This window comes from Patagioenas fasciata, chromosome 4, assembly GCF_037038585.1.
Source record: "Patagioenas fasciata isolate bPatFas1 chromosome 4, bPatFas1.hap1, whole genome shotgun sequence".
NCBI lineage: Eukaryota > Metazoa > Chordata > Aves > Columbiformes > Columbidae > Patagioenas > Patagioenas fasciata.
In genome coordinates, this window is record NC_092523.1 from 1,802,609 (window position 1) to 1,826,243 (window position 23,635).

A 23,635-nucleotide genomic window follows, 5' to 3' on the forward strand; every position below is an offset into this window, starting at 1 on the left:
GAGGGCACGAGGTGGGAGAGGAGAGGCTGGGTAGAGATGCCCCAAGTCAGAGAGGGATCCCCCAGCCTGGTGCTTGGCTCTGGTCTGAACCAAGCACCTCGGGAGCTTTTGCTCTGCACCCACGTGCAAGGCTATGCCTGCTTTCAGCATAACCCACCCATCTCACATTCAACCCAGAAACCTCTTGCATGCAAAAAAATCAAATCAAATCAAACCAACCCACCCAGCAAATCAAATGCAAGATACCTTGGTGGCCGCTTGCTTGTGCCGGAGGAGCTTTGAGCAGCTTAACGGTGGGACAGGGCGGACAACTTGCCGCTCGCTCTCCTTCCTGCCGAGCTCTCCCATCGCCAAAGAAAACCCAAACACGAGACAAACAATGCATATGTTGGCTTATTTATGGAGATCACCTTTAATGCAAATGCCTCCCATGGAAGAGGACGCACCGAAATAAGCAGCTCTGAGCCGGGGCGGCTTTGCGCAGCGCCCTGGTGCTCGCAGAGCCGTGGTGGGGCGCTGGGGCCATGCGGTTGGGAGGCTGGTGCCTGCACCTTGAGGGAGAGCAAAGGCACCGAAATGCCCCCAAAATGGTGCCTCTGCACAGCAAAGGGGCTGGCGAGGGGCCACGGGGTGGGGGGAATGGATGCACACAGGCCGTGTAGCAGCAGTAGGAAACTCAACGAGGAGAAAAAAAGGACACCCCCACTACCTCCCACAGAGCCCCAAATGCATTTTGCAAAATGCTAATATGCAGTCATCCGAGACCTCAGTGGGATGGCTCACCGTGCAATCGGCCCCGGACAAGACACCACAGGGTTTTTGGGTCCCGCAGTGGAGATGAAACGGCAGCTCCCCCTTCCCCAGCTACCCCTGCCCCAGTGGGATAGGGGCCGGGAACGGGTGTCCCTCGTCTCCCCCTGGCGAAGGAAAGCCTCCAATGCCCCGAAACAAAATACACGAGCAAATGGAAAACAAAAAAAAATCAAAACAAAACACTGTTATCGCCGTCTAATTTAACACTGTTAAAAAACAAGAAGATCAGAGGCCACCCGAGAGCCGCCCCGGGACACCAGACCTCTGATTGCCAGCTGATTTCCAAAACCTTTCCCGCAGTTGGGCCTTTGCAGTGCTCGTCCTCGCAGCAGAAGTGTTTTATAGATATTTATATATATATATATATATATATTTATAATATTTAGATACTGTGTATGGTCAGACATCCCAGCTCTACTCGGGTTTTGCGACTTTTCCTTCTTCCGAACCAAACGAGATGCTCGATGACACCCCAACCTTCTCCGCGCCCCCTTGGGAAGAGCAAAATGGTTTTGGCAGCTTCAGCAGTGGAGAAAGCAGTCCCGACACGGAGGCTCTGTGAAGCGAGCGTCGTGGAGAAACATCTCGCCCTTCTCTCCTCCCCTTTCGTTCGTCCCCTTGCCCCCACCCCACCCCTCCATCCCCCGGCCGCCCGTCCCTGGTGCCACCAGCATGGGCTCTACACCGTCGCCCCCAGCATGGCATCTGTCCCCGTCAGAATCTCGTTCTGGTTGGAATCCAGTCCAAAAAATTTGACCTTGAGTCCATCAACCGGGTGGACCACGGGCACCAGGGTGATTTTGGGGAAAGTCCTGGTGGCCAGCTCGAAGCGGCTGGTGCTGGCCAACTCGATGGCCAGCGCCTTGAGGAAGAGCTTGGCCAGGTGCTTGCCCAGACAGGTCCGTACGCCTCCTCCGAAGGGGAGGTAATGGAACCTGCCATCCTTGTCTTCGCTTCGCCCTTGCCCGAAGCGGTCGGGGTCAAAGACATCCACGTCCTTGAAGACAGGGGCAGTGTCGTGGGTGTCCCTGATGCTGTACATCACGCTCCAGCCTTTGGGGATTTGGAAACCCTGCAGAGAAGAGGGAAAGAGTGGAGAGAAAACCAGAGTGAGTCAACCCTACTGCAAAGGGAGAGGGAGAACAAGATAAAGCAATTTTGCTTTGTCCTTTTTTTCCCATTTTCTTTGGGATTATTACTCAAGTGTGGCACAGATTTAAAAGAAAACCAGAGAGTGCAGCGCAAAGGGCTGGGAGATGGGAATCCTGGGTTTATTCCTGCCTCTGTCCCAAGGACCTGTCGGATGATCTGTTGCTATTTATCTGCTTTGTGGTCGCTGGCAGGAGTCGCCTATCCAGAACCTCGTGGTGCTGGGCTGCTGCCAGGCAAAGGGGAGCAGCTTTTCTTGCTCCCGTGCGCCGTCCAGCCCTCCCCAGAGCATCCCATGGCTTTGCTCATCCCGCCGTCTGTCAGCCCCACACGCCCAACGCACATGTCAGGGCCTGGGCGATGAGAAACAAGGTGGATTTATCATCCCCTGAGCACTTTAAAAGGTTTCCGACTCAAATCATTACATTAGGAGGATTTACAGCGACAAGCCAGGTCTCAAGATTTTGTTTTGCTAGTAGGAAATACCAGCCATTGCGGTGAGTAATCTGCCTGTCATCTGGCAGCCTGGAGATGCCCTTTGCAGTAAACCCTTCCCTTGTCACACCCCGCTTCAGTTTTTGGCGTCAAACACTGTCACAAGTTGCTCTTTGATGCATCACGCCTGTCTCCCCTCTGACAGCCCAAGTGTGTCCCTTCCCTGCTATGGGCCAGATAGAGTCATAGAATCACAGGATAGTTTGGGCTGAAGGGACCTTCCCAGCTCCCCCAGTGCCACCCCTGCCATGACAGGGACATCTTCACCAGCTCAGGTTGCTCAGAGCCCCGTCCAGCCTGGCCTGGGATGTCTCCAGGGATGGTTCATCCACCACCTCTCTGCCCAACCTGGGCCAGGCTCTCACCACCCTCAGGGACAACAATTTCTTCCTCATGTCCAGCCTGAATCTCCCTCCTTTAGTTTAAAACCATCACCCCTTGTCCTATCACAACAGACCCTGCTGAAAAGCCAGTCCCCATCTTTCTTATAGGTTCCTTTTAAGTATGGAAAGGCCGCAATTAGGTCTCCCCAGAGCCTTCTCTTCTCCCAGCTAAACAACCCCATTCCATCACCTTCTTCTCAATCCAGAGCAAGTCCACCTCCTGTCATCATGAGGACCTAATCTGTCCTCCCTGAGGTCTCATCTAAGCCAGGCTCAAGCAAGCTTTGCAACAAGATGCAGAAGGCAGTTTTGGGGAGCTCACAGTACAACCGCACCCCAAGGAGACAGCCATACTCACGTCCAGCTCGAAGGTTTGCAGCACTGTCCGGTACCCCCCGGAGATGGGGGTGAAGAGGCGAAGCACCTCCTTGATGACACAGTCCAGGTAGTGGAGGCTGCTGATGTTGTCGAGCCGGAGGGAGCCCTCACAGATGCAGCCGTTGTGGAGGATGCCTTTGCTGCGCAGCTCCTCCCGCAGCTTCTCCAGGACGCGGGGGTGTTTGAGGAGCTGCATGATCAGAGAGGTGCTGGCACTGGCCGTGGTGGCGTAGGCAGCAAAGATGAGCTCCAGGGTGCCATCCTGAGACACAAGAGGGAAACCAGGGTAAGGCACGAGGGATGGAAAGACAGACAAGCCAGCAGCCGTGTCACATCAAGGACAGGCATGCAGGCTGCCCCAACAGCTCTCCAGCCTGGTCATGTCTAACTGCAAGGTCTCTATCCTTGTGCAGGCAGAGATCTTGGACATCCACCAGCAGGAGCCTCCCACAAAGCCTTGGAGGATGCTGAGGGCCAGACGGGCAGGAGAAAAAAACTGGGGATGTCTCTTGATAGCACTTGAAGGACAAATTATGCCGTGACACTGCTGCAGATAACAGCCCACTGAGGGCTCATTTGCCCTGCAAAGAAGGCACCACAAAACTGAATGGGGTCAAGGGATGAAGATGGTCAAGGCTGAAAGCTTCAACAAACTCGCATGGTCTTTTGGTATTGCCTGGAAATGCTTTTCAGAAAGGACCAAGCGTGATATGCAAATAAATATGGCCTGTTGGAAAGCAACTGGCTTGTTGGCACCATAACCCAACAGACCAGGATTCACCTGCAGCTCCAACAACACATTGTGGTCTCCGAGCTCTCACTGACCATCTCAGGTCTGCCCCAAAAAATCCTCCTCACACCAGCTCACGCTTTGCTCTTTGAGGAGCCCCTACCCTGAGCACAACAAGGACAAGGTGACCATGGGGAACTCTTTTACCTTCAGCTCCTGCATGGTGAGCTCCTTCCCGTGCTCTTTGCCGCTCTCTATCAGGATGTCCAGCGCGTCAGCATAGTCCTTGCCCTGCGTGTTCTGCAGTTTCTCCTGGATGGCCTTCTCCAGCCCCTTCTGCAGTGTCTCGCGTGCCCGGATGCCCTGTGGAGCAGGAAGCCATCAGACCACGCAGGACACAGCACCAGTTGGACTAGCAGTTGGGCTATATGGTCATCGTACATCCCTTAGAACTTAAATATTCTATTCTTCTATTCAACGCAGCTGGTGAGGGGCTGGAGCACAAGTGTGATGGGAGCAGCTGAGGGACCTGGGGGTTCAGCTGGAGAACAGGAGCTGAGGGGAGACCTTCTGATCTCTGAACTGCCTGAAAGGAGCTTGGAGCCAGGGGGGTTGGGCTCTGCTCCCCAGGAACAAGCACCAGGAGCAGAGGAAACGGCCTCAAGTTGCACCAGGGGAGGTTGGGACTGGGTCTGGGAACAATTTCTTCCCCAAAGGGCTGTGGGGCATTGGAACAGGCTGCCCAGGGCAGTGCTGGAGTCACCATCCCTGGAGGGTTGGACAGACGGACATGAGGTTCTCAAGGACATGGGGTAGTGGTGGCCTTGGTGATGTCAGGTTATGGTTGGACTCTATGATCTGGAGGGTCTTTTCCAATCAAAATGATTCTGTGATTCTCTTCTATCAACACCGTCCCCAACCCAGCATCCCCAGGAGCTGGAGACGTGCTCAGGACAACATGTCCAAGTAATACAACTGCAATTGCAGGTGCTCAAAGAGAAGAATAAAGATGCCGAAGTCATTCCCTGGGCAGGAGGAGCAAAGCCCCAAGCGGGCGAGATTACAGGCAGGAGTAATCAGCACCTACGTGCAAATGATAGGTCTGATGTGGGAGCCCCAGTACTGCACCAGTTCACAGGCCTCCGGCTCACCCTGGGATGTATGGCAGTCCCTGGGAAAATTGTCTCTCAAAGGAAGGTCAATTCATCTGAAAGGACCCTCTTCCCATGAGCGTAATGGGTTTCCCGAGCAATTTTATCACCTGGTCTCAGTAAAGCAATTCCTATCTGAGTGCAGCTGCACGTGGACAACCTGCTGCTGCAAACGCATCGGGGCTGCAAAGGGTTGGGCTCATTCACACAGTCAAATAATAATGAAAAAATTTGCAGTGATAATCGTAGAAATGAATTTTAAATCCTCGTATTTCTATTACCAAAATTCTCCATGAAAAAAATACAATCTTTTGTCTATGATTTTTCTATGTTTTCATTTTGCATCATTCGTGAAAAAAATTAAAACAGTTCATAGAATTCTAAAGCCCACTGATGTGTTTTGCCCTGGGGACAGGAGGGAAATAACAGAAGAAGGGTCCCACAAACCAAAAAATACAGCAAAACTGCCAGTCACAAGTGAGAAAAAATTACCCATTAAATCCGAACAAATCCTATGTTCTCTCTTGCATTGAACCGCAGGGTCCCTAGCACTCTAAAAACCTGTGAATGGACCTCCCTTTCACCCTACCAAAACAGGACTTTGTAGCCCAAAAATGGACCTGCTTCTAGAGGTCAGAGGGTGAGAAAACATCCCATCGAGAACCTCTAGAAATGATTAGCCACTGCCTCATTAATCGCAATAATTGGGTGTTATCAGCTGGTGGAGGACTCATCGCAAGTCTCTTACCCTTCTGTAGCCGCTGAAGGGCAGATCCACGGGCAAGGAGAAGACATTCTCCACGAACTGCTGGTAGACCTCGAAGAGGCGGCTGAGCTCCTCGTCGGGGATGCGGAAGCCCAGCAGGACACGGATGGCCATGCGGAAGGTGAGTTTCTGGGCCTCGTGGTAGACGTTGATGGACTCGGGGTTGCTGCTCCAGGCCCGAAGGGTGTCCTTGATCACCAGCTGGATCTTGGGGAGATAGCTCTCCAGTGCCTCATGGCTGAAGATTTTGGAGAAAACCTATGAAAAAGAGCGAGTAGAGATTACTACACGTCCTTCTCTTCGCCTTCTCTAGTAGCCAGCTTGTCCATAAAAATGGGCATCACAGGTTCACTTAGCAGAAGACTCATCATCATCCAGCATCACCAGTTTCTAAAATAGCCACCAAAAAGGGTGGATGGAGAAATATCAGCCGACAGATCCCTACCACAGCCATCACAAATGATGGGCATTAACATGGTGCAAAACAGAGATAGGAGGTAACACCTCGTCCCACACACGGCAGGACGGATGGAGTCGGCTTTCCCACAGCTCCGTGTCTCTTGGCTCCCAGTTGCATTCACCCAGAATCTGGATGCTTCTAAAGCATTTCTTCTGTGAGGATTGTGACCTTTTAGCACTTAGGCGGAACCTGTAAGATGGGGACTGGCCTTTCAGCAGGGCCTGTTGTGACAGGACAAGGGGTGATGGTTTGAAACTAAAGGAGGGAGATTCAGGCTGGACATGAGGAAGAAATTGCTGCCCTGAGGGTGGTGAGAGCCTGGCCCAGGTTGGCCAGAGAGGTGGTGGATGAACCATCCCTGGAGACATCCCAGGCCAGGCTGGACGGGGATCTGAGCAACCTGAGCTGGTGAAGATGTCCCTGCTCATGGCAGGGGGGCACTGGGGGAGCTGGGAAGGTCCCTCCATCCCAAATCATTCTATGGTTCTATGATTCTCTAGCGCCTAACATTATGGTTGCGCACGCAGACACAGGCAAGCTTTTCTCTTGATGGGAAGCACTGGCAGCTTCTCCCACCTACCAACTACCCTTTCTAACATATGTAAAAAAAAAGAATCAATAATTATTTTGAGGCATTAAGGATCGCTGTGAAATCTGGCTGAACTTAGGGGCTCAAGCGGGGAAGAGCGGCACACACGTACGCAGAGGCTGCGATCGCACACGGCTCATTTCCTTGGGAAACCAGGGGAAAAAAAGAAAGGAAGAAAAACCTGATGTCAGCAGACAGCATTAATTTAAGCTCGGCGAGTAAACAGTGCGTGGGAGTGGGCCTCCCCAGGTCCCCGATGCTAACGGCTCCTTACTCCAATTTGGGCCAGGGCCCGCGCGTTGCACGAGGAGCTCAGCAATGCCAGGAATGTCCCTGCCGCCCTCCCCGGCGCGGCCACAGCGCACGCTTTCATTCGGCATCCCCGCCACATCCCTCCCGGCCTGCACCCGGGGAAAAAACCATTTAAAAGTGCTGTTTGTTTATTTTCTATTAACCTCCACGCACGGGGCGGCACGCACACACGCAGCGCCACATGCCAGGCCGCCGGGAAAATCCAATTAAAACAGGCTCCCAAGGAGGGAGCTGCGAGGCTGTGCAGCCTCCGGTGGTGGTCGGTTCCCCGGGGGGGAGCTCAATGGATGGTGGGGGGACTGCAAAGTTATCAAACCGGGAAGAGAAAAATCAAAGCCAGCCCCTCTTTCCATGAGCGCCGGACTCGCTGGAGCTGTAAATGTGAGAATTTCCTCCGCAGTCAGCACTCAAAGGGAAAGGTAACATTTTCCTGGCTGCGACCCCTCATTGCTAATGCACATCGTTCGCTGGGAGTTTGTTTTGTGAAATAACATTTCTGTCCCCTCGCAGCCCCGGGCAGGAGCCTCGACAACAGCCACTTCATAACGAGCTGAGCCCTGACTCAAACTCATCACACAAGACACGGTGGAGCGGAGCTCAGAGGCTCCCTATGAAATACCAGCGTGCAAATGGGAGGGGAGAGAAAGCAAGCGGACCGACAGACAGATCTGCCTGCAGACAGACAGCCATCCCGGGATGGTTGCGCGGAGCAGAGGCATGAATGAACGGAGCAAGGGAATGAATGGACAAACAGCGGGGCCACGGCGAGAGCGCGAGACGGCGCGGCTGCTGCTTCGCGCCGCCTCGCCGGGCTCCACGAGCTATTTTTAAGGCTGGAAAGGGCAGCGATGCTCAGGCAGACCTGCCTGGGTGGGGGAGGGTGAAAAAGCAGCTGCTCGGAAAAGGAAAAGCTGGAGGTGCTAAAGCTGAGCCCCACGGCTGCCTGGGCAAGGTAGGAAGGGAGCTGGGAAAGGGCTGGTTCCTGGTGGCCATGAGAAGCAGAAGTGGCAGCCAGGAGGGATGGGACAGGACTTCCCGAGTGGGGACAAAGGGACACTGATGTGTCCCCATCCGGCTGGCGTCTGCCCTTCATCCACACTGCGGGGTGTGGGATGAGGACAGAGGCTCCCATTGAATCCTCCTTCTCTCCCCAAACACTTCCCGTGACTCAGTTTCCCCAGCTGAAAGCAGAGGCGATGAGGGGACACGGCTGCAGCCCCGCTTGGAGCCGCTGTCCCGATGGAGGTGGCCCCTGAGGCTCCCGATGTGGGGCAAACCCCGTCCTCCCCCAGCTCTGCCCAACATCTCCCACAGGCACAATTCTCGGGGAGCCCCCCCACGCACCTTGCAAAAAAGTACAGCAGCCCAAGAAATGCCTCTGGTCTCGCTATGCAAAACCACTGCGGTGACGCAGGGAACCAGCCCGGGGACAGATCGACACCCCATGGACCAAGTCAGACTTTGAAGAGGAGTCCCCATCCCAAAGAGTAATGTGCACAGAGGAGGGGACCCTCAGGAAGACAACACTGAGCCCCTGTAGAGGACAACACAGCACCTGCCCAGCCTGAAAAAAGCAGAGCTGGGGGGGGAATTTTTGTCTCTTTTGTCTCTTTTTTCGAGCTCTCCTTTTGCTATGAGGCTCCTCCGGCCCCAGCCATCTGCACCCCACATCTGCTGGAACCCGCAGCTCCCGGCCATGGGGTCGGACGTCGCCAGCCTGGCCACGCTGCAACGTCCCGGCCTCCCGCCGCCGCTGCGCTCCACGCCGCCTAATCCCAGATGTCTGGATCCCCTTCCAGTCACCTCCAGTTCAACCCTGCATCTTTCCAGTTGATTAAAAAGGAGGAAAAGGCAGCCAACTTTCCCCGACGAACCTCCGCGCGCGGTTTCTAGCCTAAAATTCCTGCGCCCTCTAGTGAAGTCGAGCCGAACGTCTCGGCCGCTCACCGGAGCACAAGTGGGCAAAGCCAAGGAGAATCGAGGCAAAAAATGTTGCTCCAGAGCTGCCAGGAGGCAAAATCAGCTCTAAGGGGGTGCTCGGCTTTGCTAAAACTGAGATCTGGCCGGTGGCCTCGGTGGCAGCACCAGGACTTTGTGGGGATGCTGGAAAGAGCCCCCATTTATTTATTTTTATTTTTTCGTATTTGATATGTCCCGAAAGACCCGAGTCTGGGGATTTTCTCTGTCTGGGGGCATTCACTGACACACACGGGCTCACCCCACGCCGAGGGAGACACCACCACCCAGCGAGCCTGCCTGGAAACTTCTGAATCCATCTCCTGCTGGAAACAGGATATTTAAAGATTTATGGTTTTCCTAAGGCAGAAAATTCCTTCCCAGTGTCTCAGCTCCAGGATCTCCTGGAGAGGTCTGGCTCTGTGTGGCAGTGAACTGCCCCTTGTCCCACATGGGGAATACCCCAGCCCCGTCCTTAAACCCCACCAAAGAGAAGAGGACATCCAAGTGAAGAGCTCTGAGCTTCAACCCACAGCATTTGCATGTGTAGCAAAGGTTTCGTTATATAGCTGGGGTGGAAAGGAGTTAGCAAGGACGATGCTTTTCATTAATTACCCCTCCTTGGTGCTGGTCAAGCCTCCCCATGCCAAGAAGCTTCAGCCCCTGCCTTCTGCTGACCATGTTCCCACCCAGCACACCAAAGAAGGAATGGAGCTTTTCCTTCCTCCGCTCCAGGAGGAAAAGTTGTATTTTGGGATCGGACACCTGCATCTTATCCAGCCTACACCAGCCAGAGCTGCTGGCCCGACCAAACGAAGGCGCAATTAGCATGGAGACGTTTTCATGAACCAACCTGGCACCGACCGGCGTCTTGGCCGGTGGGATGTGTCAGGAAGCATTCGAAGCAGCGTCTCAACCTGGAGACATACTATTTCTTCTTACCCTTCAAAGGCCAGGTGGCATTTGTCCCGACCCCGTCTTGTCACCACGTTATAATGGATGTCTGCCTCTCTCCAGCACCAGACGTGGACCCCACTGTCGTGGTCCAGCGGGCTTGTAAAACCATGATATTTTTGGAGCGAGATGAGAGGGCAAGAGGCTGTCCTGGCACTGGGAGCACGAGTAAAGGGGAAACACAGCAAAAAGAAGTGGTGAAGACTTATGAAAGGCACCGCAAAGAGGAGTGGACCTGCAGCAAAACCCCACTGCTGCCCTGAGACTCTGCCATCTATTTCACTGAGCAAAGAGCTGATCCCTTTTCCCCCCATGCTGTAGCTGGAAAACAAAGCAGGAGGAACACTCCATGGCCTCTTGGTGTGCTCCATCATGGGATGGATCCGTTGAGGGGGGAAAACCAAGAGTTTCAGCTCCTGAGCACCCAAAATGAGCAGCGCTGGGTTTGCCCATCAAAGCAAAGCGCTGCATAAAGAGTGCAGGTGAGGAGCGGGGCTGTCTCGGGGGGGATGAAGGCAGCAACCCCTCCCAGGGGGAAATGCGAGAGCACCGTAAATGCTGCGACCCCTCTCCAAGGGGATCCTGGTTACAGTGGAGGGAGGCTCCAAACTTGGCCCAGCTGAAGAAACTGAGTGGGAGAGACTCCTTTGCAAAAGGCAGTTTCACTGAAATTCGAATAATTCATCAAAAAAAAAAAAAAAAGGGATAAAAAAAATGAAAATATCATTTCAGCATCCTTGGGCCACATTGTGATCATCATGTATTTTTCAGGGTTGCCCACATCCCTATTTTTTAGGGTATTTTAGTACCTAGTGTTGTGAGAAACTCTGTCATTTCATAGTTCTGCTCAAGTTCAGAACAAAAACAAGGCAAAGCACCCCATTCTCTCACAGCTCAAACATCTTTATGTCCAAGCAGCCCTTCTACAAACCCTCTACGTTGCATCAGTGACTTCGTTTTCAATCCAAAATCCTCTAACAGGCTCTCAGATTAAAGGACCTGTGATGCCAAAGCTGGGGGGAGAGCAGGGAACGTGCAGGACACCCTACATTTGTCTCAGCACCCCTCTCTACAAAACTGCCTCGTGTCTCAAAACAACCCACACAACGCCAGTACCAACAAAATGCAAACAGCTACATTCAGCAATTTAGGTTTCTTAGCCCATTTTGCAGAGATACATAAACAGGCTGTGGTTCTTCAGCACCTGTGTCCCTACACCACCTCTGAAGTGCTGCTCCAAGTGTCCTCTCCTCATTTATTCATGAGGAACCGGTGCATTTGAGGAGAGTAAAATTCACTTTACGTATTGTCACTGCTCTTCAAGGAGGGAATAAGCAAACACAGGGAAAGAGAAAGAAGATATCACATCAATGGACAGCGTGGCAGAGAAATGGGAGCTGTGTCCAGCCAGAAGGGATTAGAAAGGTGAGATCTGCTGCCCAAGAAGGTGTCCAAGAGGGCACCAACTGCTGGTGTCTTTGGCTGGAGCTGTGGAGAAGGAGCATCCTGCAAACCCATGGTCAGAGCAGCCATTCATCAGCATCAGAGCACCAGTTTGAGCTGGGATGGGCTCCCCTGTTTGGTTTTGGATCACACACCAAATCCCAGACCTCTGGTGTGGAGATCAGAGTCTACCCAGAGCTAAAGAGGAGGAAAGCGTCTTGCCCAGGCAGCAGGGACAGTGTCCTGTCCACCACTGTGAAGCCGATAGAGGAGAAATATTAGGAGGAAAGTCCTCATTTTGCTGACCCCCTGAATCTTCTTGGAGTATAGAGAGGGGACCAAAGGGAAGGGACCCTCTTCAAGTAACTTAGAGCATAGGTTCTCCTAGAGACAAAGCCAGACTTGGCAAAGAAACCAGCATCAAGTGCTCTTCCACCAGAGCACCTAGCCTTGAGTCCTGTCAAATGGGCCACCAGCTGGGAGTGGAGCGGAGCACAAGGGGTGGCCACACTCCCGGAGGGGATGAGAGGGAAGCAGCCACCCCATGGTGCAGCCCGCTCCATCCCAAAGGTGGAATAAATACACCTTTCTCAGCACGTGCGGTCTCTTGGCGCAAATAGCGGAAGACACTTCGAAAAGTCTTTCCTCCAACAGCTCTGCCGCCAAAATCCTGAGGAAGGTCTTCGAGACCTCCACACTTCATATGGGGATGGGCACCATCAACATGTGATGGTCACTTATCAACACGTGACTATCAATGAGGCCTCTGCTGGGCTTTAAACTAAGTTGACTCAAGGCCACCCTACGAAATTAAGGCGAAGGAAGGTGAAGAGCAAGTTGGATGACAGAGAGATACATTTAGTGGTAGAAGTGCCACCTGAGAAGTAACGGAGAGCATCATTAATATGGAAAAAGCACTCGATTCCCAGAGGGATATCATGAACCACAACGTAGCAGGTTGCTCAAGCTGCTTGGAAGGATGGACTTTTGAGCAGGGCCTGTTGTGATAGGACAAAGGGTGATGGTTTGAAACTAAAGGAGGGAGATTCAGGCTGGACACGAAGAAGAAATTGTTGGCCCTGAGGGTGGTGAGAGCCTGGCCCAGGTTGGGCAGAGAGGTGGTGGATGAACCATCCCTGGAGACATCCCAGGCCAGGCTGGACGGGGCTCTGAGCAACCTGAGCTGGTGAAGATGTCCCTGTCATGGCAGGGGTGGCACTGGGGGAGCTGGGAAGGTCCCTTCCACCCAAACCATTCTATGATTCTGTGATTCTCAATGCAGGGTCTGAGCTTGTGGGCATTTTGGGGTGGAAAGTGTTATGAGAAACACACTAAATTTGTCTTTTAGCCAAAAGCTCCTGCACTTTGCTTTTGTTGTTTTAATCCATTGGAATTACTCTGGATTTACACCACTGTACATGACAGCACTACTTGGTCTAAAGTCAACGAGCCACCCTAGCTGACAAATTCTTCCCCAAGACGGTGAGCGGGAGCCCTCCTCCATCAATGAAAGCCTTTTCTCCAGCTCCGGCGGTTTTTGCTGGGGGGTTAGAGCTCACAGGGCAGCAACCCGACACAGACACGCAGAGAAGGGGCTGCAGTGGATACAATTTGGCGGGGGGAGAAGCTCGGATGGACAGGGATGGTCTCCTTACCACTGTGGGATTCACAGCTCACGTGGAGGAGGGTGGCGGGGTTGGGTGGAAATGCAAGAAAAAGCAAGCAAACAAAAACCTAAAAAACCCTCTTAACAACTCAGATGAGGGGGGTTTGTAGTGCAAAAGGTACATTCCTGCTGCCTCCCATCCCTCCTTCCTCCTCCCACCCCTCTCCCCCATCTCCCTCCTTCCCTCCCTCCCCCCCAGTCCAGCCCACAGCAGCTGGTTTATATTTGGTTGTAAATTTATGGCCCCTTTTGTGTTCTTAATCCTCTTGCAAACTATATTAAAGCCTCAGACCTTTCTACTTGGTGCTAATAAGCTCAACACTTGTATGCCTCCGAGGCAGAACATTAATTGTGGTGTGTTAATGAATGATGTAGTTTTGGACAGTGAGACAAAACAGGCCGTTTCTCCGCACCACTGTCTGCTTCCTCCTCAAGTCTCCGGGTCTAGGATGTCTACCCAGCCCATGAACTGCTTTGCTTTTATTCTTTCCCTTCCTTTTTTTAAGCCAGCCGTGCCTATTTTGGGATTACTCTGCTGGAACAGAGCACGGGACCGGCAAGTCCAGCGTTCTCCTGCCAAGGCTGGATGCTTCCGAGGAAAGTCTGAGTCCCACCTTCCTTCGGAGCACATCAGTGCTGATCCTGCACGGGGAAACTCCTTCCTGGCCCCAGGCACTGCTTAGTCTCGACCTAAAATCTAAAGGCTGTGAGTCCTGGCCACTTCCAATTCCCATTTCCTTCTCCGCTGAGATGCTGGGGTCCCTCACAGGACTCCCTCCCTCTGTGTTTGCTGAACTTCTACTTCCTCCCATCCCATAAAACCTGAGCCCACGCCATCACCATGCCTAAGAGCAGATTTGCTTTGCCTTTGTTAAAGCTCATTGTTGACCCAGGGACTGACAATTCCAAAAGACGCAGGCGGCAAATCTGGAGTGGCCTGCACTGATTGAACGGGGGTTTCACAGGTAAAAATGGGAATTGAAGATGTCTAAAAGGACAGATCCAGACTGAGATGTGAAATGGATTGAATCATAGAATCAAAGAATCATTTTGGGTGGAAAAGACCCTCAAGACCAGCGAGTCCAAATGTTAATCCAACCCTGGCACTAATCCATGTCCCTGAGAATTTCATTTGTTCAACCCCTCCAGGGATGGTGACTCCACCACTGCCCTGGGCAGCCTGTTCCAATGCCCCACAGCCCTTTCCAGGAAGAAATAGTTCCTAATATCCAATCAAAACCTCCCTGGTAAAACTTGAGCTCGTTTCCTCTTGTCCTCTCATCATACAGCTTGTTCCTTGGAAGAAGAGACCAACATCAGGCTGGGACAGGCTGCAGCTTGGTGACACGGCTGTGTCACCAAGAGAGGAGCAGGATGGGGAGGGCACTGGAGCGTGGAGCAAGGAGCACCCTCAGCCAGGCACCATTCCCAGTCAACCCAGTTACAGTTACTGGTTCTCCCCTTGCTTGGGACATGTCACGTCTGACCCCAAGGGACACTGTGCATCCTTCATGTGACGGAGAGGGGCAAGCATCTGCCACCAAAAACACAGAGCAAAGACATGCCTGTGCTCAGCCAGATGTGAGAGCAACGTGGCTGCTCCTGTCAGTAACCTGCAAGGTGATTTTGAGACAAAAATGCCACCACGGAGGAACGAGCTGCAGCACGGGTCACCCAGATCCTTCTCCGACATCAACATAAACTCCATGACCCAACAGCAGTAAGAGCCTCTCAGTAGATATTCATCTCAGGAGGGAGGCTGAGGAGTTTTGGGTTGCTTTTGTTTGCTACTTGTAAACTGTTCTTATCAACCAGCTTCGTCTCAGGCCAAGGACAGAGCCAGCGCTGATGATATCTGTAATAAAGTGACACCCTGACGCACACGAGCCCCGCTCCCAGCCCTTGCTCTCACCCTCCGTTCCATCCCGCCAGCTGTGACACCCCTGGGCAAATCTGACTTTATACCGAGAGACCCCCCTCTCTAATAACTGGAAAGTTCATTTCCCAAAAGGAAGAAGCTTTCTCCAATTTAAATTAACTTTGACAGCTTCCTGCGGGGGAAATTTAATAAACATAGGATGGGAAAGCAGAGAGCTGCTGCAGCTACCGGCTTGTTAACATGGCTTTGTTCTTTCCGAGAACCTTTCACACGTGCACCTTGGGGTCCTTTATCAACTCCTACGGGATTAAAGCCTCTGGGATGGAGATGAGGATATTTATGCTTTATGGAAAGGGATATTGACTCTTGTACAGGATCCTGAAAAGGAGCTGAGGTAGGGAAGCAGCAAACCTGAGAGAAGAGCTCAAGAGACCGACTTGTCCGGCCCAGCCCTGATCCCACCACCGTCATGGGCAAAGTGTCCTACAGCAGATCCAGCAGCGACAGCTGCAGTTCACTGGTTTTGAAGTTAAATTGAAGAGCTAAATCTCTTTGGAAATATTCACAACACACAGCCAGCAAAACTGCAGATTTCAATGGCAAGCTACCAGAAACATCATGCAAGAACATGTTGGGTTTAAAGCTCTTTGCTAGAGCTTGTCTTCACATCTCCAGTGACAATCTGTCCCATCAAGAGACCACGGTTCAATTGCCAAGGAAAGATGAAAGATTCTCTGACAGTGCTGCTGGAAATAAGTGCGACTCCACTGGTTTATAGAAAGGTGACAAGGACTTATTGCAGGTGGTGACCACGTAAGGGTTGGTGGAACCAGAGCTAGAGATGACCCCAGTTGGTTGGAGTCGCAGCAGAGGGTGAGAACATGGGGTTGCACACTCCACCTTTCCTCGTGTTGTCTGACACCCAACGCCACAAGCAGCCCCATGAGAAATTACACCTCATGCACAATTTCTAGCAAGATCAGAGGAGGAGGAACCACTTAAGAGAGATTGAAGGTTCAAGCTCAGAGATGGGATCAAAACCAGAATTTAAGAGCTGGATGGAGCTACCACTCCAGAAAGCTTTGCAATGCCTTAAAGTGAATTAATGACAATCTAAAACATTTTCCAGGAAATACTACTGCTCTTCTGCAGGGAGCTTTCAGACCGCTTCCATTTTTGAAATATTTTCTATTAATGCCAGCATCCTTGCTGAGAAAAACATGGTCTTCTGCCAACATGTTTTTGCTCAGTTCCCTGGCGGGTCAAGGTACACACCAGGTACCTAAGAAGAAAGTTTCTACGTAGAAGAAGCAAGTTTAAATCTTAAACCTAGTGCTTCCACCTCAGACCTCTCAGAGTCTCAGCAGCAGGATGGGGAGAGTTAAAACCCAACCCCATTTAACAGCAACAAAATCTTGGAGCCTCAAAAGACGCCGGTGATTTCTACCTCTAGAAGGCACCTGGCCTGGAAAAAGCTTTAATCTGGTCATCGCAATCTCGCCAAGAATGAAATGATCTGTTTTCTTCCTGTTAGAAGCAGGTTTGCCTTATCTCCATGTGCGCAGCGCACTGGGTGCAGGGAGAGGGGTGGTTTTGCATAGGGGAGAAGGAGATTTAAGCAGCTGCCAGGCTCAGGGAGCACCCAAGGGTGCGTGATACACGGGATGTTCAGCCCCACGATCACAGTAATTCAGAGGAGACCAAGTGAAAGAATCAGAATACAGAATATCCTCCCATTTTCGAAGGGAAGGGAACCAGCTGAACCCAGTGTACCCAACCTTGTGTTGCTGAAAGAGAAAGCTTAAAATTAATTAGGTAGTTGAGCATCCCCCATCCCGCTGATGCGGGGCAAGGTCTCGGGTTCGCCAGGGCTCCAAGCAGAGGGAAGGTGTGCGAGTACAGGCACGGCTGACAAGGGTCATCCCGGGACAGCGTTTTGCCAGAGTACCTGTTCTCAGGAGGCTTTAGCCAGCCCTTAAGCTGGAATTAGGATCTTTGCCAGCTTGGGATCATGCACTGATGCCAAAAATCGGGAAGGTAAAAGGGTTTTGAGGAGGAGAATGGAGATCCAGAGCAGCCTTCGGGCTCAGAAAAGTCAGAAGAAAATGCAGAAGTGAGAACATTCAATATGAACACCAAGGGAGAGAGGCTCTGGAATTGCTCCTCGCTGGTGCCAGCGTTCCCCACCTGGGCTGTGGCACAAATTCCAAGTCCATGAGGATACCACAGAGGTCAGGCCTCCCTTTTCCATGACCCCGTTCCCACAGCCCACGGCCTCATCGCCTCCCCCGGTGTCTGTTCCTGAGGGCTGAATTCTGTGGTTTTATTAAGGTGATGGTGACCAAAGCCCTTCAGCCACCCTACTGCCCAAAAAACTGATCGTGCTGTGCAGGTGATAAAAGAAGCAGCGAAGGAGCATAGAGGCACCTGCAAATCAAGAACTGCTGCTGCTAAAACCTCCCTTAATGGGAAGTAAATAGGAGCTGCTGCTGCCTTCCACTGCTGGAGGAAAGAGCATTGCTCCCCGTTTCCCGGCTCATCTCCTGCTGCAAATTACGGTCCATGATGGGGGGAGTCCCATGAACTATCGCCCTTTCTCTTTGCCAGCATGGTTGAGAAAAATACCCCCCTCCTTAAGGAAAAAAAGTAGTAGCCCAAGCAAAGAGAAGTGTAATTGCAAACACTGAGTTTGCTCAGGTCTCGAGGAGGGATTGACACTGCGTTTCTTGTGGTGTCGCTCAAGTACCAGCCGCCAGCGCATTAAGCAGCGTGATTAATGGGTATCATGGGGTGTTTGTTTTCTCGTCTTCTCCCCCAGGAGAAAAGAGCGAGCGAATTGGTCTGGTAGGGATTTTATAGGAGTGTATACGCCAAGAATAGGAAATCCTGCTCGAGCAGAGAGAGGAGAAGGGACCTTGCCTAAAAGGCAGGGACTGGGACAGCTGGGTGCTGGGTACTGTGCTGGCCCTTGCACCCCAGAGAGGGGGATGGACACGTTCCTTTCACCCCAAATCCACTGCCTGTCCCCCTCATACCCTCCCCAGCTGGAAAAGAGCCTGTCCTGTGGAAGACAGGATCTGAAATGCATCACCCACGCTAGGGCATCACCTTTAGCACCACCTTTGCTGATGGGGGGGACACGAGGCCGCTCCCCCTCATCTGCCTTGGCTCAGCGCCCCCCAAAACCAGTCCGCTCTGCACCTGGGACCTGCAAGGGGGTCTGACCCCAGGACCACTGAGCGGGTGATGCCAAGCAAAGCCCCAGGAGGTGTCTCAGCCCCCCCTCAACCACCTCGGTCCCCTCCCGCGCTTCATCCCGAGACCCCCATTAGCACCCCAATTAACGCTCAGTGCCATGAGACCATCCCCCAACAAGCACAAACTTGGGGGGCATCTCCCACAACACCTCTCAGTGGAGCCTGGAAATGTTGGGGGCGGGGGGACCACTCGTTGTTCCCCTCTGCCCCACACCGCGCTGTGCCTCCTCCCCCGCCCACATCGCCCTTTTAAGAGCCCTCCGGGACCGCACTCGCTTCTCAGCTCACAGCCCCCGCCACGCGTGACACCGGTTGCGGGGGGAGCTGGTGGACTGGTGATGAGAGGGGGCAAAAGGACAACATCTCCATCCTCAGCTGCAACACGGGGGACAGCCCCACGTGTGACACACACACACGCACACGCTCTCGCCTCCCCATCGCCCTTTTAAATTCCTCAAAGGCACCAAACGCGGACACGGGGTGGGGGGGACACACTGATGGGGGGGCGCCCACGCGGGACTTCCCACGCACAGTGGGGTCCGCAGGGAGAGGAGGAGCAGGGAGGAGTGGGAAAGGGGGAAGAAGAGAAAGGAAAGAAGAGAAAGGGAAGAACACAAGGGGGAGAAGGGGATCCCCACCCCACGCGTGCCCCCCCCCCCACATCTCGCGTGGGAACCTCACCTTCCTCTTGTGGCGGTGGATGTCGCCGATGGAGTTGGCCACGGTGTTGGGCCCCAGCAACATGCGGGTGCTGCGGGGCCACTCGGTGCTCACCAGGTGATGCTCGCCCATCAAGATCTTCCGCACGTTTTCCGCCCCCGTCACCCGCACCAGCGGCCGCCCCAGCAAGTGCGTCTTGAAAACGTTCCCGTACTTCTCCCGCCGCGAAGATTGGAAGCAGGAGCCCTGCGGGGGTTGTGGGGAGAGAGGAAGGGGGGAAACACGGGGGGAGCGGCGTTACCGCACGGCCTCTCCGCGCCCGCGCAGCCGCAGCAACTGCGGGATCCCCGCGGAGAGAGGGGGAGGGAGTTGCGCCTGCAGGTTTGGGGGCGACTGGGCTGGGGGGGGACAGAAATGAGGGAGAACGGGGGAACCCCGACATCCCACCCGCGCACAGCGCGGCTCCCACCGATGGGGCGCCCAGCGCTGCCCGCCCGCTCCTCCCGCCCCCCGGCGGGGGTCGGTGCCCTCCGCCCCCCTTCCTCCTCCTCCTTCTACCTTTACCTCCCCTGACACTTTTTAACTTGGAGGTTTTTTTTTCCCTTTTCTGTCTCTTTTTTTTTTCTTTCGCTCAGGCTGAATTTACTCGAAAGGCTGCAATTTGCCTAAGTAAATCTCCAGATTTTTTTTCAGAGGGTTTAATAACTTTCCCACATGCTCCGGGGGCTTTTGTCGGCGAAAAGGCCGATGGAGCCGTGGGGGAAGGGGGCGGGAGGGTGTCCCGTCGTCCCCCACACCCCAAAATAAGGGAAAAAGGCAGAAAAAGCCATCCGGAGCGGGGAGAATGGCTGCGAGCGCGGCAGCTCCGCGCCCCCGGGCTGGCTTGGGAGTGCGTGTGTTTATTTTGAAACAAAAGCGCGGTTGTGAATTTCAGATGTTCAGGTGACCCTGTTTCTTGATCTGCGTAAATATAATTAAAGTCCTTTTTGTGGCATTAATAAAGAGTTATTTGTACACCATTTCCAGGGCAGCACAAAGAGGACCTTTATGCGGGAGAAGTTTCGAATGGAGTCCAATTTATACAAAATTTTGTATTTTTAGCCCTGGACTCTGTTTGGACGGAGCCTGTGGAAAAGCGAGAAACCCTTTTCTGGTCCCCCCGTAAAAATCTGATAAATTTCTTTAAAAAATAAAGCCCTATTGAGAGCGTGGGGTTAACCCCTTCGGCGCCGCGGGCGGGAGCGGGGCCGCCGCTCCCGGGCTCCCACGTCGGGGCTTCCCCGGTGGCGGGGAGGGCAGGGGGGGGGGAACCGGGGGACACCGCAGCCGGGACGGGGCTGCCCGGCGGTCCCGTCAATGAAACGTGACCTTTTCGCCGGCGGGAGCATCGTCGCCAAGCTCCCGTTTGCTTATTGTTATTTCTTTTTGCCCCTGGGAGGGAGGGAAGGAGGGAGAGAGTGGGAAACCCTCGGGCTCATTTTCCTCGGGAGTTCCCTCCCGGGATGCTGCGAGTCCCCGGGGTGCCCCCAGCCCGGCCCGCAGCTCCGCACCCCTCGGCCGCTTCCTCTCCCCCCTTTTTAATCTTTTTTTTTGCCTCTTTTTTGGCAGTCACCCTCTCGCAACGCGGTCCGAGGGGATCCCGCTCCGCTCGCCGCTGCGAACAGCATTTAGCGAGGTTAATCCCGGGTTAATCTACCGATTACCTCCGCGGGCTTCCCCCAACACCGGACCCGAGCCGGGTGGGTTGCGAACCCGACGGGAGCAGCCCCGGGAACGGGGTCAGGACCGGAGCCCATTGCACGGAGCGGGAGGGGGACACGACTCAGGAAACCCCCGCGCCGTGCCCGGTGACATCCACCCTCGCCCCCGGGCTACCTCCCACCCCCGGTTTTATCGGTTTTGGGGTTTTTTTTCCAAGGATTTAGGCTGGGGAGGGGAGGAAAATAAAGACTTTTGGCAGCGTGGGGGAGACCCCGAGCTTTCTGCCGGCACCGAGCACCCCCCGCCGGAGGAAACCCGCAAAGTCCCGCCGGGGAGCGCAGCGCGGCGGCCGCTCCGGGACGAGCCCAACCGGGCCGGGCTCCCTCGGTTCCTCCCCCGGTAGCCACCGAGCCCCTGGCCCCAGTTACCTCCCCGGGTCACCGGGAACCCGCATGATGCAATCGAAAGGGGGGAAAAATATGAATAAGAAGGAGAAGAAGAAGAAAAGCCCTAAGAAATAAAAAAAAGCCCTGGGGAAAAAAAAAAGTATTTAAAAAGAAAAAATTAAAAAGCCGGTCCCAGCCCATCTTCCAGGGAGGGAAGGGAAGAGGGAAGGGAATCCTCCTTACCTGCAGGAGCCAGTGGAAGGTTTCTCCGATTAAAGGGAATCCCATGGAGCCTTTAGGGATTGGTAGCTTGCAGGTTTTGTCGCGGGTGGCAGCCCAGCGGAGCTGCCACAGCTGTTGGGACACGGCCAGCAGCAAAGTCAGTGACACCAGGCACGCGGCGAGGGTAGCCAGTGCCGAGACGAGATCAAAACTTGCAAAAAGCATATTTGGAAGAAGGAGGAGGAGGAGGGTGGGGAGAGAAACAGCCCTTTGACAGGCACCACCGCTCGCACCCACACACACGCACGCACGGAAAGAGGCGATTGCGGAGCGCACGCTAAAGGCTGCCTGGGGGGTCCTTGGGGGGTGGGTTTGGGGGGGCCGGGCTCGCCCCCCTCTCCGCTGGCAGGTTAGAAAAACAACGGGGAAAAAGAAAAAAAGGGAGAAAAAAAAAAGGGGGTAAAAAGCAGTTTGTCCTCTGCCCCGCTTTGAAAACTTTGCTCTTGTTTGGAATAAACTTGATTAAAATAATAAATAACACGCAGGACGCAAAAGAGGGCAAAAAAGACAAGCAAGGCAGACCCCAAAAAGAAAGGGGGGAGGGAAAATGGGCAGCCAAAACCGCGAGAAAAATCAATAAAAATCCCGGAGTGAAAAAAAAATAAAGACCCCAAAAAGTCCCAATGCAGATGCTGTGGCTCGGCTGCACTTTCCAGGCAACGCCACACGCAGCAGAAGGTGGAAAAAGAAAATAAAGGAAAAATAAAAAAGGAGTGAGATTTTGAAAAAAAAAAATATTTAAAAAATCATCAAATAATTCAGCCACGACCTGGAGAGATGGAAGAATTAAATAGCTATATATATATGTATCTATGCACACGGAGCGAGACGGATCAGGTTATATCTCTGTCTATATATATATAAATATATCTCTATAAATATATATCTCTATGCCGGTGATTTGTTAGCCCCCGGTTTTTCACCAGATTGTTCTGTTGGAGAGGGAGGCAGGGCTGCTGGGCACAGCCCCTCTGGATCTGGAGTTGGAAGGAGAGAGAGAGGAGAAAAAAAAAAGTAAAAAAATAAGAAATAAGCCCATGTGTGTTTATATAGAGGCGGGGAAGCCGGGGCTGGGCCGGCCGCCAAACGGCTGCTCCCCCCGCACACCCACCCACCCTCTCACTTCAGAGGGCTCCGGGGGAGGCGGGTCCAGCCCGGCGGAGCGTGCGAGCCCTGGCCCGCCGCCCGCTCCTCGGCCTCATCCTCCTCCTCCTCCTCCTCCTCCTTCTTCTTCTTCTTCTCTGCCGCCGCCGCCGTCCGAACCTTCGGCCCTGCGGAGAGACAACGCGGCTGAGCCCGGCGCCCCCAGCCCCGGCATGATTTGAGTGCCCCGACGTGATTTCCCCCTCCTCAAATCACTCCACCGCCAGCAAATATCGCCCCGCCGCAAATCGCCACCCCCTTGCTTCAAATGACCACCCCCCCCGCCCCGAATCTGTCCGCTCCTCAAATGGCTCGCCTGCCCCAAATCGTCCCCCTACCCAGATAATATTCCCCGTCCCCAAATCATGCCCCCGCCCCAAATCAAACCCTTCCTCAAATTACCCCCCCTGCCCCAAATCGTCCCGCTCCTCAAATGGCGCGTCTGCCCCAAATCATCCCCCTGCCCAGATAATCTTCCCCGTCCCCAAATCAAACCCTTCCTCAAATTACCCCCCTGCCCCAAGTCATCCACTCCTCAAATCACTCGCCTGCCCCAAATCTTCCCCCCCACCCCAAATCACTCGTCCTGCCCAAATAATCTTCCCCCTCCTCAAATCATCTCCCTGCCCCAAATCACTCCCTTCCCCAATTTACCCCACTGCCCCAAATCATCTCCCCGTCCTCCTCCTCAAATCATCCTCCTGCCCCAAACCACCACTCCCTTCCTCAAATTATCCCCCTGCCCCAAATCACTCCCTTCCTCCATTTACCCCACTGCCCCAAATCACTCCCTTCCTCAGCTTCCCCCCCACTGCACCAAATCATGCCCCTCACCTCAAATCACTCGCCTGCCCCAAATCATCACCCCACCCCAAATTAATCCCTTCCTCAAATTACCCCCTGCCCCAAATCATGGCCCCTTCCTCAAATCATCTCCCCACCACGAAACATTCCCCTCCTCAAATCAACCCCCCCCCCCCAAATCTCCACCCCCCTCCTCGAATTGTTCCCTTGCCACAAATCACCCCTTTCCTCAACTTAGCCCCCTGCCCCAAGTCATGCCCCCCTCCTCAAATCACTCA

General features: G+C 53.6%; 1 protein-coding gene across 1 annotated transcript; it reads right to left on the bottom strand.

The window, feature by feature from the left end:
* Nucleotides 1–388: 388 nt before the first annotated feature.
* On the bottom strand, nt 389–22,597 carry CYP26B1 (cytochrome P450 family 26 subfamily B member 1). Its single transcript, XM_065837198.2, has 6 exons — nt 21,372–22,597; nt 19,063–19,287; nt 5,848–6,123; nt 4,156–4,311; nt 3,199–3,480; nt 389–1,885 (listed from the first exon to the last, which is right to left on the bottom strand). Exons 1-6 carry the CDS (start codon nt 21,573–21,575, stop codon nt 1,493–1,495), a joined length of 1,536 nt encoding a protein of 511 aa, XP_065693270.1. The 5' UTR covers nt 21,576–22,597; the 3' UTR covers nt 389–1,492.
* Between the last annotated feature and the right edge of the window lie 1,038 nt (nt 22,598–23,635).

Coding starts and splice junctions, on each gene's coding strand:
- CYP26B1 (XM_065837198.2), bottom strand. CDS start 21,575: ATGCTTTTTGCAAGTTTTGATCTCGTCTCGGCACTGGCTACCCTCGCC. Junction 6,124..19,062: donor TCCACCGCCACAAGAGGAAG/GTGAGGTTCCCA, acceptor TCTTTTTCATAG/GTTTTCTCCAAAATCTTCAG. Junction 3,481..4,155: donor TCACCATGCAGGAGCTGAAG/GTAAAAGAGTTC, acceptor CTTGTGTCTCAG/GATGGCACCCTGGAGCTCAT.